Source organism: Falco naumanni, chromosome Z (genome assembly GCF_017639655.2).
Source record: "Falco naumanni isolate bFalNau1 chromosome Z, bFalNau1.pat, whole genome shotgun sequence".
NCBI classification, from domain to species: domain Eukaryota; kingdom Metazoa; phylum Chordata; class Aves; order Falconiformes; family Falconidae; genus Falco; species Falco naumanni.
The window spans coordinates 67,138,858-67,152,674 of record NC_054080.1 but is presented as its reverse complement, the minus strand read 5'-3'; the positions used below and the strand labels follow the sequence as shown (position 1 = coordinate 67,152,674).

General features: G+C 43.3%; 1 protein-coding gene across 1 annotated transcript in view; it reads right to left on the bottom strand.

Annotated features, from left to right (window-relative positions):
• LOC121081436 (chondroitin sulfate proteoglycan 4-like) overlaps positions 1 to 11,438 on the bottom strand; it is a 43,831-nt gene extending 32,393 nt beyond the window's left edge. Inside the window, 2 exon segments of the mRNA XM_040580463.1 lie at positions 520 to 683; positions 11,242 to 11,438. Of these exon segments, the coding sequence (XP_040436397.1) occupies positions 520 to 648 (129 nt within the window). The 5' untranslated portion in view covers positions 649 to 683; positions 11,242 to 11,438.
• Between the last annotated feature and the right edge of the window lie 2,379 nt (positions 11,439 to 13,817).

Below are 13,817 nucleotides of genomic sequence, written 5' to 3'. Positions count from 1 at the left end.
CCTTACAAGAAAGCTGGAGAGGGACTTTGTACAAGGGCATGGAGTGACAGGACAAGGGGGAATGGCTTTAAATTGAAAGAGGGCAGATTTACATTAGATATAAGGAAGAAATTGTTTACTGTGGAGGTGGTGAGGTACTGGCACAGGTGTGCCCAGAGCAGCTGTGGATGCCCCCTCCCTGGCAGTGTCCAAGGCCAGGCTGGATGGGGCTTGGAGCAACCTGGTCTGGTGGAAGGTGTCCCTGCCCATGGCAGGGGGTTGGAACTAGATGATCTTTAAGGTCCCTTCCAACCCAAACCACTCTATGATTCTATGATCTAGAGATCTCAAAGGCTCTTAAAGGCCACTTTTAATAACTATGAGAGTAAGAAATAAATACAATATTTTGAAATTATCAATTATGTGATTTTTCAATTTTTTTAAAACAAACTTTGAGAATTGTTATAGATAACAGCTTAAAGAAAAATACTAAACAATACAGGCTACACATATGTTTTTAGCTATAGTTATAAACCACACCTGTACATTTCCTGCACGTAGCTCCATTAAACAATAATCCTTCTTCCCAGCTGCAAGAAAAAGCAGTCCATGTGCCTTGCTTGTTCGAAACCGCAACTGTAAGGATGTCTGAGAGGATGCTTCTGTCATGCTCAACTCCACAAAGCTATCACCATAAAATGATACTGAAAGAAAGGAAAATAAACAGGAGATTTAGTCACACAAAAAAAATCTCTTTTTCTTATCTACAGCCAAATAAATAAAAAACCCTTACATTAACTCTCCATATACTTATTTATGTATGAATGAAAACAGATCTCAGATACCAAATTCACCAGTCCAAGCAACTGGATAAAAGCACAATGGCCATGCTCGTATGGACAAGCCGTGAATATAGCCCAGTATCCTACCTCCAACAGTGATGACAGAGAATCAGAAGAACAATACAATCATATTTAATACTTCCCTTCAAAAATTCTTCCAATTATTTGTTTCAGGTGTTTTCCTGAGCTTGTCATAGTTGGTGTATTTTGCAGCTGCCAAAGGATTTACCTCTGAAGTACTCCTCTAGTTTCTCTTTGGAAAGAAACATCTTCATGTACAACATGCTTTTACATCTCCATCACAGACATCCTCTGTCATCTCTAATGAGAAGACCCACAGGTCTCCTGCCATCTGTGATTTTTTTCCTATATTCATCCATCTCTTTTCCCGGCTGAAGTGCCCTCTTATTTCCTGTATGCAACCTCCAACTAACCCTGCTGCCCTGTTGGCCAGTCACTCAGTTTGGTACACACCTCCTTCACTCCCTTCTCCCCTCTGCCTTGAAGAACAGTAAGACTAGCAAACTTTCTCATTTGACTACTCACTGCCTTTAATATCCCCATTATTACTACACTGAACAGCCCAGATCCCAAGACCAAATCTTCAAAAACTCCTACCAGAAAAAAAAAAAAAATCATTTACCCCCTTCTCCTATCTTTTAATCCATTATTTAATATACAAAGACCTGCACTCCTATCCAATGGCTGCTCAAAAGCCTTTGATGACAAATTTTACCAAAAGCCTTTTTGGGAATCTAAATCATAGCCACCTTACCCACCCACATCAAGAAAACACCAAGAGGTTTGTACAGCAGAACTTATCTTTAAATAAATCTATAAATTTGAATGGTATGGATGTCAGGTTTACAGTCCCCTGCTCATTCTTGTTTTACACCGGCATAAAATTTGCTGCCCTCCAGGATTCCATGCACCCAGGAATTTTACAGCATGAGATTAGTTATTACCCTTAGCAAGTAAGCAATTTCATCCCTGAGGTTTTTTTAGGTCAACCCCTCTCATTCCCCCCAGAAAAAAGGAATTTCAGTTTGGGAATCTTCCCAATTAGCAGTGAACACCATTTCATTTAGCTTCTCTGCAGCAGTCATGCCCTTTCTGAGTGCTGCTTTTATACTGATAACTTAATCAACTGGCTGCACAGACCCTCTGCAGGGTTTTTGTTCTTGATGTATTTAAGAAGGATTTAGTAAAAGCTTTGATTCCTTCAGCTAGCTGATCTTTGACCTGGTTTTTTTTTTTTCAGCCCTGTCTATTTCCACATTACATCTGCCAGGGTTTCTGATCTTTCAGTTTTTCTGGACACAATTCTTTAAGGATGCCACCAGTTAAGTGTTTATTTTGCAGATTTTAGCTTCATTCTGAGACAACTTTCTTATTTCAACACAGTTTTTAAAATTAAGCATAACTGCAGAGGACTTCCGAGGTTTAATTGTTCCAGTGTCTCCATCAGCTGTCCCTCTGCTGAATCTAACATACTCTGATGACTCTTACAAAGTGTGGTTTTAACTCAGACTCTTAAACTGGATTCTGCACATTACAGAGTACCAAATCAAAGGTCTCATTAACTAGCTGTTTCATGAAACAATCATTAATAGTATCTAAAAATTTGATGTAGTATACATAAAAATTCTTTCCCAGGAATAAGATTTCAGCAAACCCCACAGCCAAAAGCTATCTAATAGTGTGTTATATAAAGTACCCAGAGAAACATAGGGAAGACTTTTAGATTACTGAAGTACACATATTTCTTGCAAAGGAAGGGTCACCACTGCACATAGAAAAACTAGTTCCAAGTTGAACAAAAAGGAGTTCTTCCCCACCAATTTACTTCTAGCATAAAATAAGTTTCATCAAGTAGCTCTAAAATACCTTACAGTTCTTCCATTAAAATCTATACAGTAAGAGAACCAATGCCGCTTGTTGTATATAGAAGTGTTATTACTGTGGGGTTAATAAAGTCCTGCCTTTTAAAGCAAGTATTGGAATAACAGAACTAGAGACAAACCCCCAGTCTCAGTGAGGATGGATTTTTACTAATAGGCCAGAACACAGGTTAAATGTTTTTAATTTTTATGTTACAGTAAATTCATATTACGGCAGTGGATAGGACTGTTACTGTTCTATCTACCATACAGATGGACTACAGGAGATTGTCCCTACCCTATAGAGCTTTGGACCCAATAACACAGGTAAGGGAGAGGAGTCTCCTGACCTCCATCTCAGCAAATGAGGCACAGAGATGATTTCTTCCTGAAGGTCACAGGAAGCATAACCTAACTGTCTGAAACAACCTGCCTTCATCAAAAGATTATTTCATTTCCTTCAGTCACTGTAGTAACATCAGAACTTCAATATGTTATAGGTACAAGAAGGTTTCACCTCAAGAAGACAGACCCTTCTCCTCACCCTACTGAGACTTCAAGAAACAGTTACATTCATTTTGCTACGTTACATCCTAGCACCCCTACGGAACTGACAAGTAAGAGACTTCATTATAACTTTATTGGTGAAGTTCCTCAGAAATCAACAAGTTAATCCAAAGCTTTCACATATGTTAATATGTCCTGAAAGTTACATTATGATCACTGTAACACAGCCCCCAAATTCCATTGATGAATTTCTGAATCAAAGCTAAGGACTGCTGATGAAACTTGAAAACCACTTTTAAAGATACCATATTTTCATTAGACTCAAATATGTGGGGAAAAAACACTGGATTTTTGGGGAAGCAACTGAGCAGAAAGATAAATTTATCCATGGATTGTTAAAAGCAACTTAGAATAACTAGAAACACAGTTGCAGAGTCAATATTTTGCAGTGTGCCACTGTGAAACAGTTTGGTGTTTATACTATACATGAATTTCCTGAAAAAAGAAAAAAGAAACTTAACTTAAAGCTTCTGCCTTCCACACAACACTTCAGAGTCAGAATCCATCACTGAAGGTGCAGCAGGAAGATCAACATCAGCCTAGGCACTGACCCAGCACTAAATAAGATCTTGTGCCAAGACCACCTACAGTGCTTTGGTGTGATTTCTGCTTCAGTACCCAGCAAACCAAGCAGCATGTTATTATAGTATAGGAATCAAGTTCCTCTAGAACAGACTCTTTGAGAATTATTTCTGACTGAAACTGCGTTATGAAGTGACCTTCAAAATGAATCTGGTGCCACAGCTTTTGAAAAGGGGACATTTTACCATGGACCATCTGATGTTAATTACACCATTATGGAACATATGTGGAGCTCAACCAACAGTACCCGTCTTGAAGCTCCCTTGCTACTGGAACAGGTGAATTCAGCCTATCATACAGGGAACGGTTCCTTTGGAGTGCCTGGGCAGATAACCTATTCCATAACAGCTCTGTGTCTCAAAGGGAAAAGATGGGTAGAAGCAGCTGAGAAGAGTCAGCTATAACATCCTTTCATGGACATGGATACATACACACAAAGGCTCAAAGAAATAGAGGCATAAGCACTTGGGATGCTGATTTAAAGATCCATTCAACCTGAGTTACTGGTTAATTTGTGATCCTCATCTCTCTTAGCCCTTAGAGCCAACCCTCAACTCTGACTAGAAATACCACACTGGGTTATAAATCCCTTCCATTATTTCCATCATAACAGACAGCATTTCTATGGGAAGTGTAAGTTCTGAAAGATTTGTTTCAAGTAATTTTACTGAAGATTGCTAATCAGATCTGTCCACAACATCCCTCTTAGAAGTAACTACAATAAACCAGGCCAGGCACAGCAAAAGCCTTCATAATCACAGAGCAAAAAGTTCTTCACTTGTCATCTAGTGGTGGCATCAGGCTTCCATTTTATCCTTTTGTTCAGCTTTCATTCGCTAGCATTAAAAAGCTCATCAAATTCAACCAACACACTCAAAATAATTTTTCTACTGACTTCTGTACTCACCAAAGTGCAAAGCGATAAAAACCTTGTCTCTTCTCTGTTGCCAAAACTAACAACCCCAGAAATCTACCTACAAGAAACCAAACTCAGACTCACCATAGTTATCATGAGCTACGCACATTCATCCAAAACGAAAAACACTAAACAGCTAACTGAAATAATTATTTTTTTTTCCTTTTTCACATTTTTTCTGTCAGTATTTCGCACTTCAGACTCGATTATGAATCTTCTCAGCAATGCACAGGGATCATATATAAGAACAGTGACCCCAGGATCACAATTCCACACTCATTTCTTAACTGGAAGCAATTCAATGCAGACTTCAAGTCTGTTAAACTTCTTTTGGTCTCCACTGTGGACAGGAAACAGCCAAAGGTCCCCATATATCAATCCTTCCCTTATTTGGATCCTTTCTACACCTTTTTTTCCAAAGGAAGTAATATGGAAAGGCTTTCCCTACTGTACCTGAATCAGTAACCCAGAAAGATTTTCATACTTACGTAATCCATACAGGTTTTTACATTCAAGCCAGGTGAAAAAAAGAGAGAGATTTTAGCAGGTCACTTCCCTGCCCCTAATATCCACCCTTTTATATGAAAAAATGGAAATATTAATCTGATCTTCAAACAAAAAAGAAAAATTACATAGTTCCCATGTAAGAGAGTATTTGGACAATGGTTTCATCTTCAAAATGTTCAGAATGTACCGGTGTCTGGGCCCTTTAATGATAATGCTTTGGCCAGAAGCCTACAGCGTAAGGAAAAACAACGCAGATAACACTTAAAAGTGTATTTGGACATCCTGAATCCTTCTGATGTAGACAAAAGCATTTTTTTACTATTAATACATAATATATTGGCCTTCTGGTTTCAATACTACAATAAATGTCATAATTAGGCCACAAATTTACTGCTGCTCAGACAAACTGTTCCCATGTAGTGTGCTAATTTGCTGCGAAAACAGTAATATATGACTTGTTTTACAGGACAGGGAGGGTAGAGGCAGGGGAGTCATGCAATCTATTACACTACTTAGTCATTAAAGGTAAAATCACAAAAGTAAAGGATTACGTCTAACATAGCCCATGTATGCACGTCAGGATCCTCTTCAAACTCCAGAACTGCCATGCCAGGAGAGTTTTTTTTGCTTTTTTGCTGTTCAATGGAAAGACGATGACTGTAGTCATGTAGTGGCTTCACTAATAATCCGTACCAGTGAGGTCTACAGGCTGGCTGTATAAAAATGAATTAAAAAGAAGGGGGGGCGGGGATCACATTCACCGGTTTTGAACCTGTTATCTCACCATCTACTGCTGTCCTACGGTGTATTGGCATCTAAGAGCCCCAAACACAGAGAAGGGCCTGATCGGCTAAAGGTTGAAGCACACCCCTCCCAAGGTACTCCATTCATACAATGTCCCTTCAAGAAAATAAAGGTACTTATCTTTCTATGTGAAAAATGCGAAGTCAAATTAAAGGTTAATTCATCCATCTTAACAGCATACTCAAAGTGCAACAAGTGCATAAACCATCAGGTGTGACTGGTGAGGTCCTGGCTGCATCACCTCTAGTGTATCTAGAAGCAACATCTGTTTTAGGTATCTGAATTAATAAGCTTCCCATAGTTCAGCTGAGATATGCACCCTAAAGATTTTGTCCCCTGCAGCTCTTTCGCAAAAGTATAACAGGAACAGAAATCAACTGGCACAGGTAGCTCAGATAAATATTAATCTGCCAGACAACAGTGGTTTTCTGTCTGTTGACAAATTCAGGTATTTTTTTGACTCTGCTATTTTAGATGTTCAAGTAGAAGCCCTGGCTAGAAGTGCAGTCCGCCTCTCCTTGTGGTTAGTGAAAAAGGTGTGACATCTCCTTTTGTAGAGCAGAGCTTTTTCACACTAATATTAGACTATAGGCACATTCTCTGAGAGCTCATTTCAAGGCTGTAGAGAAACTGTGGTATAACTTTGTCTCTCCTCTCAACCTTTGTCCCTCCCTTCTCAAAACAGCACAGCAGTTTTTCATACTGATACATTTCTTTTATGCTACCACCACTTTTAGGGTGCTCCAGTGAGAAGTGGAAGGCTTGTGCAATCTAGAGGTGAAGGCAGGTTTCCATATAGTAAAAATACCTTCAGGCTATATGAAAGTACAGCTTGAAGCCTCATTAAGAGTCCTCATGCACAAATGCTAGGCAAACAATGAAAGATACCCTGAATCCTAAATAGCACCTGTTGTAACAAAGATAAAATAAGCAGGTTCCAATGGATGAAGATGCAGGTCCTGTTCCCCTTAACCACAGGAAAAACAAGTACACAACCTCCAACATAAATATAATAGGAAGGGTCTCCCTTGGTATATAATTTGAGTGATGGAAACAAGTGTTCAGAGCCTGTTAATACCAAATATAAATAAGCTGTTGTGATATTAATAACTTTGATAAGCCTTGTTTACTCTGATTGTACAGCACAACTGGAGACAGACTAAAAAGAGAGAGAACCTTAGTGAGAGAGTACCAAATTCCAGGTACCAAATGTAACAAGCTTTTATCAGTACTCTGCCAGAAAAAAAGAATACATTTACAAATTACCGCATGGACTCACATTCTGCACTACAAACATGCTTAGAGCTGTCCCACAGAAACAGACCATTTCTCTAGCTCCTTCCAGCTAACAGAGCTTTGCACCCAGATCCAAGACTTCAATCACTGCACCACCAAAAGAGCTGTCAGTCCTCCGCAAAGTGAATTCCCTAGTTACACAAATACTGACTACTCCTACAAGAGTTTGTAGTTTTAGCATGTTTCAGTTCTGTACTGAGGAACTTTGCTGGAACCATTTATCAGAACAAATGAGCTGAAGTGATTCACATGCTGCAAGCGTTTGTTCCAACAGTTTGTGATTTGCACATTTATTTCCCTATCCAGTTTATTTCCTTCTTTCACCTTGAATCTGCCAGTAATGTTTCAAATCATTGTAATTATAGCAGAATCCTAAATTTAGAGTAAATAGAAATATTTTGGAGAAATAGATACTGGGTTCTAGCACTTGAATACAGTTACTTTAAGAGGGAATAATTTATACTAAAGCTTCTAAAAAAAAGCCTTATCCAAGTGGTATGAAAAAGATGCTATGAAGATAGGATAAAAAGAATTCATCATATGAAGCTGTCCTAACGGAAAAATAATTCTTTCAGGCAAAATACCTTACATGGGAACATTTTGTTGGAACTTTGGAAAGATCTGTGTATACTTCATCACATCAGTGATAAAAATCACTGTCTTTTAAAATATAATGCAAATAGTAAAATAAATTGCCATGGGTTTCATGGAGTCATCTGGAACTGCATATTCTAGAAATCAAGATGATCAGTTCTGGCAATTCAAAGCTCAAACTAGCAGTCAGAAAATAAAATTTCACAGCAATTACTTTCCTAAAAGTAATTTCATATTTGCTTTTTTGTTTCTGAACAGCAGTGAAGAATCACATTGCTAGCTCATTTTTCCCAAGTTTCTCATTGAAACCTCACCTCCTGTCAGAAAATCTTACAGTCTGGGTGACTGTCCGTTAAAACTAGTTAGTACTTCAAAGTCCATTAAGTCTAGGACTTCATGAGCATGATGAAATGAAGACTACCCTCACACAGTGGATCTCAATGCCTCTCACTGTTGTAGGGGGAGGAAAAAGTGAACGTCCTTTCAGTCTGACTCAGCAGCAATTAATATTGTCACCTGGGGGAAAAAAACCTACAGAAAATATATCCTCATAAACAAAAATGCACTCACAGCTTCTTAATTTTCTCTTACAGCTAGATGGAATCATATTTTGAATGTTCCTTTTTTAACTCAGTACTTACTGCATCACAGATATGATCAGATTCAATTGGTGAGGCTGAAAAGCACTACCGGTTACCACAAACTACCTTAGGTAATACGGTTTGCTTACAGAGCTTACACTCTCCAAAACACAGTGCCGATACCTCACAAAACAGGACTTTGATTAATGAAGCTTTGCTACAAGGACAAAAGGTGGGAATAATGTAGCAAAATGACAGACAGAAAATAAAGAACCAAAATAACCCACTTCATGATGAAAAAACTACTTTCATCTTCGTTCTCTACCTAAAGCCAGTAGCAGATGATGTTAACAGCACATAAGGGGCATAGGGAAAGATGGAAATCGAAAAGGGAGCTGCCAGACTCACTAGCCCCTTAAGGGTAATGTAACCATTATTCAAAAGTGAATTCTCAGGGCTGATTCACACTTTCTCAGTGTAGGACCTACAGTGAGATTTTGTGGATAAATCAAACACTATGAGTTTGTATGCCTCTTACACTCACCTAAAATGTACACAGTAAGGAACATCCTTGTGTTGCATCTACAAACACTTCACATACCAGTCAAGATGATGTTTAAAGGTCCCTTCCACCCAAAACTGTCTATGATTTTGTGATTTCCAGATAAAAGATCGTCTTGTAGTTAACACAGTGAATGTCAAGTGAACAGAGCTGACCTGAAGTTCTGGTTCTACCATAGAATCACACTCAGGAAAACCACTTAACAACTAATTTCAATTCATTGCCTATAAGAAGCTGGGGGGGGGGGGGGGGGGGGGGGAAGGCGGGTGTCCCCTTCCAGCCTTCAACTGATTTGCTATTTCACTCTTAAGACTTTCTGGGAGCACGGCCTCTCTGTCTCTGGGTACAGCCATAGTTATAGCAGGAGCTGGAGTAAGACGGGAGAGCTGATTGAATTAACAAGCTCACCTGGTAGACACCAGCTCAGCCTGAGCATTCTGCACGGACGCGCCTAGGTTAGAACATGCAAGAGCAGGTTGCACTGCAGATACCCCTACCTTGCAGTTTGCAAATGTACCCTCTGGCTCTGGCTTTGCCTTGCACTGCATGCCATGCTGGGGATGAAGGATGCTACTGCAATGGCGAGGCATAAGGTAGTATGTCAGCTTCACAATTTCAAAATCAACAACAAAACCCTTTGTCATAACATTTAAGACAACGCTACTATTACCAGAAAAATTCCAGTGACAATCAGATCTCCCTGTCATCATTGACAGTCCTGACACATCTCTATAAGCAATTAAAAAATCCACCTGTACACAGGCTTTTTTGTTCTCAAAACCAGTGAGAACATCGCTTAGAGCACCACACATTGAAATTATCTCACAAAAAGACAAGAGAAGCAGACCTCACTTGTAATATCTAAAATTAATTCTGCAAGAAAAACTACCAATTCAGCCTTCATTAACCTCTGAAGAACTGAAAATTATTTTTTAAAGTTACAATGAAATATTAGGAGTTAATTTCTAACTAGTCTTCTCATCTAGTGAAAACAGCCACCATACAATCATAGAAACTGACAAGACACTTGACATCTCTAATGAAAGGGAGTTACAGCAACTGGTTCATGTCACATGGGATTGCAAAGAGTAAGAAAAAGAATTTCTGCTGGTCTGTTATTTTAAAAAGGTGTTTAAATAATAAACTTGATTACCAGTATTTGATGCTGTAATTATAATTTACCTGAAGATACATCACAAGAAGCAAAAGACATTTCCAGCTGAAGCTTTGGCTGTCCTAATGGTTTTGGTGACCACCCAAGACCTACACCTTAGCGTGCATCACCCTCAGTGAGAGCTGCAGGGCCCTGGTATGTCTGGATAGCCAGATATAAGACTGCTAAATTTGGATGCCAAAAAACCTATCTGCAGTTGCTGGCTGACACCTAACATCAGGGTGGCTAGCTCACACCCACGCCAAAGCAAGGGAAGGAATCAGGGAATATTCTTGCACGTGCCTTAGCGCTTTCCTTGTGACATACCACAGTTACGACTGTAAAAAAAAAAAAAAAAGGCTTTTTCACCCACGTTGCTTGGGTTTTGTTTGTTTATTATAAAGTGTAGCTACGTCAAGCCCCAGCATCTCCACGGCAGGCGGGGAAACGGGCATCCACACAGGCTCAAACGCAACTGGCAGGCTCGGCCATCACTTCGCAGGGAGGGGACACCCACGCCGCCACCGGGACGCCTGCTGTCCCAGCCCCTTGCCGGGCCGCTTCCAGCGGCCCCAGCCGAGAGCGGCGAGGCTCAGCCCCCGCGCAGCCCGCCCCCGTCCGGCTCCGCGGCTCCCGCCACACGGCCGGGGGCTGCGGCCGCTGCTGGGCCTCACCCGCCGGGGCCGCCGCCCCAGGACCGGGCGCACGGTGCTGCCCGCCGGGCCTCCCTCCGCCGGGCCGGGGCAGCGGCGCACCCCCCGGGCGGGCCGCTCCCGTTCGCGGCGCCACCGGCGAACAGCCGGCGGCGGGAGGCCCCGCCCGGTCCGGCCCCGGGGCGCCTCCCCGCACCGCGCCGGGGGCTGCCGGCCCGCCAGTTCCTGGCCACCCCTCCCCCCGCCCGGCGCAGGTGCCTTCCGGTGCCCGGCCCGCCGGTCAGCGGCGCCCCCCGCCATGGCGGCGCCCCGCGGGCAGCCCTACCTGTGAGGGCCGGCCGGCTGGCGGCCAGCAGCAGCGCCGGCAGCAGCAAGGCGGCGGGGACGCCGGCCCCCCCGCCCACCCGCCATGCCGCTGCGGCGGCGGGGCCGGAGCCACGGCCCGACCGGGCACGCACCGCCGGCCCTGAGGAGCGGCGGGAGAGCGTCACCGCCGCGGCCCGCTGGCGGCCCGGCGCTCCCTGCCCGCTGCCCGGAGACGGCCTCTTCCCTCCCCCTCACGGCGCAGCTGCTCCCGCGGCCCGCCCCCAGCGCCAGGAGCACCGGCCCGGGACGCGGGACGGGGCTGGGCGCCTTCCCCAGGCACAGGGGCCGCTGCGGGAGCCGCCGCCCAGCCCTGCCCGGCGGGTTCCCGCGGCAGCGCGCAAGGCGGGGGGTCCGCGGGGCGCCACCTCGCACAGCGGCGGGCACGTCCGCCATGCGCCGTGCGGGGCGGCCGGGCCAGGCCGCTCGGGGTTTGGTTGCTCACATTTTGCAGACCTCTGAGGAGGGAGGGTCTCGGGCGCCCCTCGGCCGCTTGCCCCGGGAGCAGGCCCGGCTCTCCTCTCGGCTGTTGTTTCCACGGGGGAGCTGCCCAGGTGTCGCCTACAGCTGTTTGGTCAGTCATTCGCCCGCTGTGCCACCTCTGGGCGGCCTGAATGTCGGCTGGAGGGGGCTGCTCCGAGGTACCCCGAAAGCCTTCCTGCCCCTTTCGCGGCTGGAGCAGCTCCAACCCTCGTAATCTTTGCATAGTGTGTGTAAGGAAATACATCATACTTCTTTATGGAAGAAACGTGTAGCAGGTAGACAAAGCATCAGGAGCAAAATCTCAGAGAATTATAACCAGTACAGGGACCTAAATTAGACAAGGCTCTGCATTTCACACCTCACTGTTGGTGTCCTGTGGTCAAAAGCACCAAGTCTGAGTTCAGAAAATGTTTTAAAGAGCACACTTGAACCATTTGTGTATAACCCACTTTCTGTACTTAGTTCAAATATGCAGACATGCCTTCAGTCACATACATCATCCGTGCCAGGAACAGCCTTGCAGGCATAAAATTTTCTCTGATGTTATCAGCTGGCAGGGCACACTGCAATGTGTCTCAACAGGTTGGGGTTTTGTTGGTTTTTTTTTTAAGTTGTTACTCCCTTACACATAGGACTGGAATTTCTGACATGAAATCTGACACTAAGCAAGCAGAGCAAACAGCCGAGGTTAATAATCCAAAACTGCAGAATGAAGAAAAATTAATCTCTTTTCTGGGTCATCCGTCTGGTTCTTCTCTTCCTTTGAGGTTTGCAGTCATCATTTAGTCCAGATTTTCCTCAGCAATATTTGGCAAGCTTTGCTGTCTTTATATTTTCAGAATAATGTACATGGTGGGAAGGGGGATCTGTGCCAAGAGGGAAATCACGGGGAGTGATCTTCACCCAGATATCACTTAACAGCTTTATTAAATATTTCATAGGCAGAGGCCTAATAAACTTAGGCAGAGGCCTAATAACTTCATTCTCTTCAGGCTGGCACTCGAAGAAGATTTGTGAAAACCTGAAGAAGGAGTTGTAAAAAAGCAGCAGTCTAGGATGTGAACAAGAAGGACAAAAAAGGCTTTTCACGTGGAATAACAATAGATAACATGACTGAGGCTGGAAAAGCAGACCTCCAGGTGTATGGCAGCAAAACTGTGCTGCAGCGGGGAAGCCTGGGGAAAAATTCATGTGTTGCTCAGGGATGACTTAACCTATCCACACCTAGGAGTACTGGGCTTCCCTAACCCTGTGCAGAGTTTTGCCATGGATGTCCCCCAGGAGAGACATCATCTTGTGCATCACTTGCACCATAGGCCTTGGGAAGTAATATTCAAAACCACCTCAGGAAAAAAATGCTGCAGCAAGGTGCTTGGATGAGAGGCGGGAGGTAGGTAAATGGAGTATCCCGTACTTATGAGGTGTTTGGGGGCTAAATGCAGAGATAGTGGGAAAGGGAGTGCTAGAGCCACAGTATCACATGCAAGCTTGGTGCAGCCACGTGCAGGACACCATGCAAGCAAGGTGCGCTTCTGCACTGGATAGGGTCCCCAGCTGGAGGTCTGAGTTTAGAGAAGGGGGAAACTAATGAGTAATGTGGTTGGAGGTACCACACTGGATAGTGAGCTACCAAACTGTTGTGAAAAAGAAAGATACCTTTTTAAAAAATACTTCGTGATTCATGGCATAAGATGAAATTTGGGAATATGATGCCTTTATTTTAGGGTATGTGAAACTTAAAATCTATTCCACATTGTAGCTACACCAGTACAGTCACAAAAAATTAATCAGTCGGTTAATATGTTGTATGTAACCTTAATGAGTAATTCAGCATTCACTGAACTAATTATCTTGGTTTCAGCTGGGAAAGAGTTAATTTTTTTCTTAGTAGCTAGTGCTGTGCTGTGTTCTGGATTTGGGTGAGAACAATGCTGATAACACACTGATGGTTTTAGTTGTTGCTGGGTAAGGTAACATTTATACTAAGTCAAGGACTTTTCAGTTTCTCAGGCCCTGCCAGGGAGAGGGCTGAAGGGGCACGGGACACTGGGACGG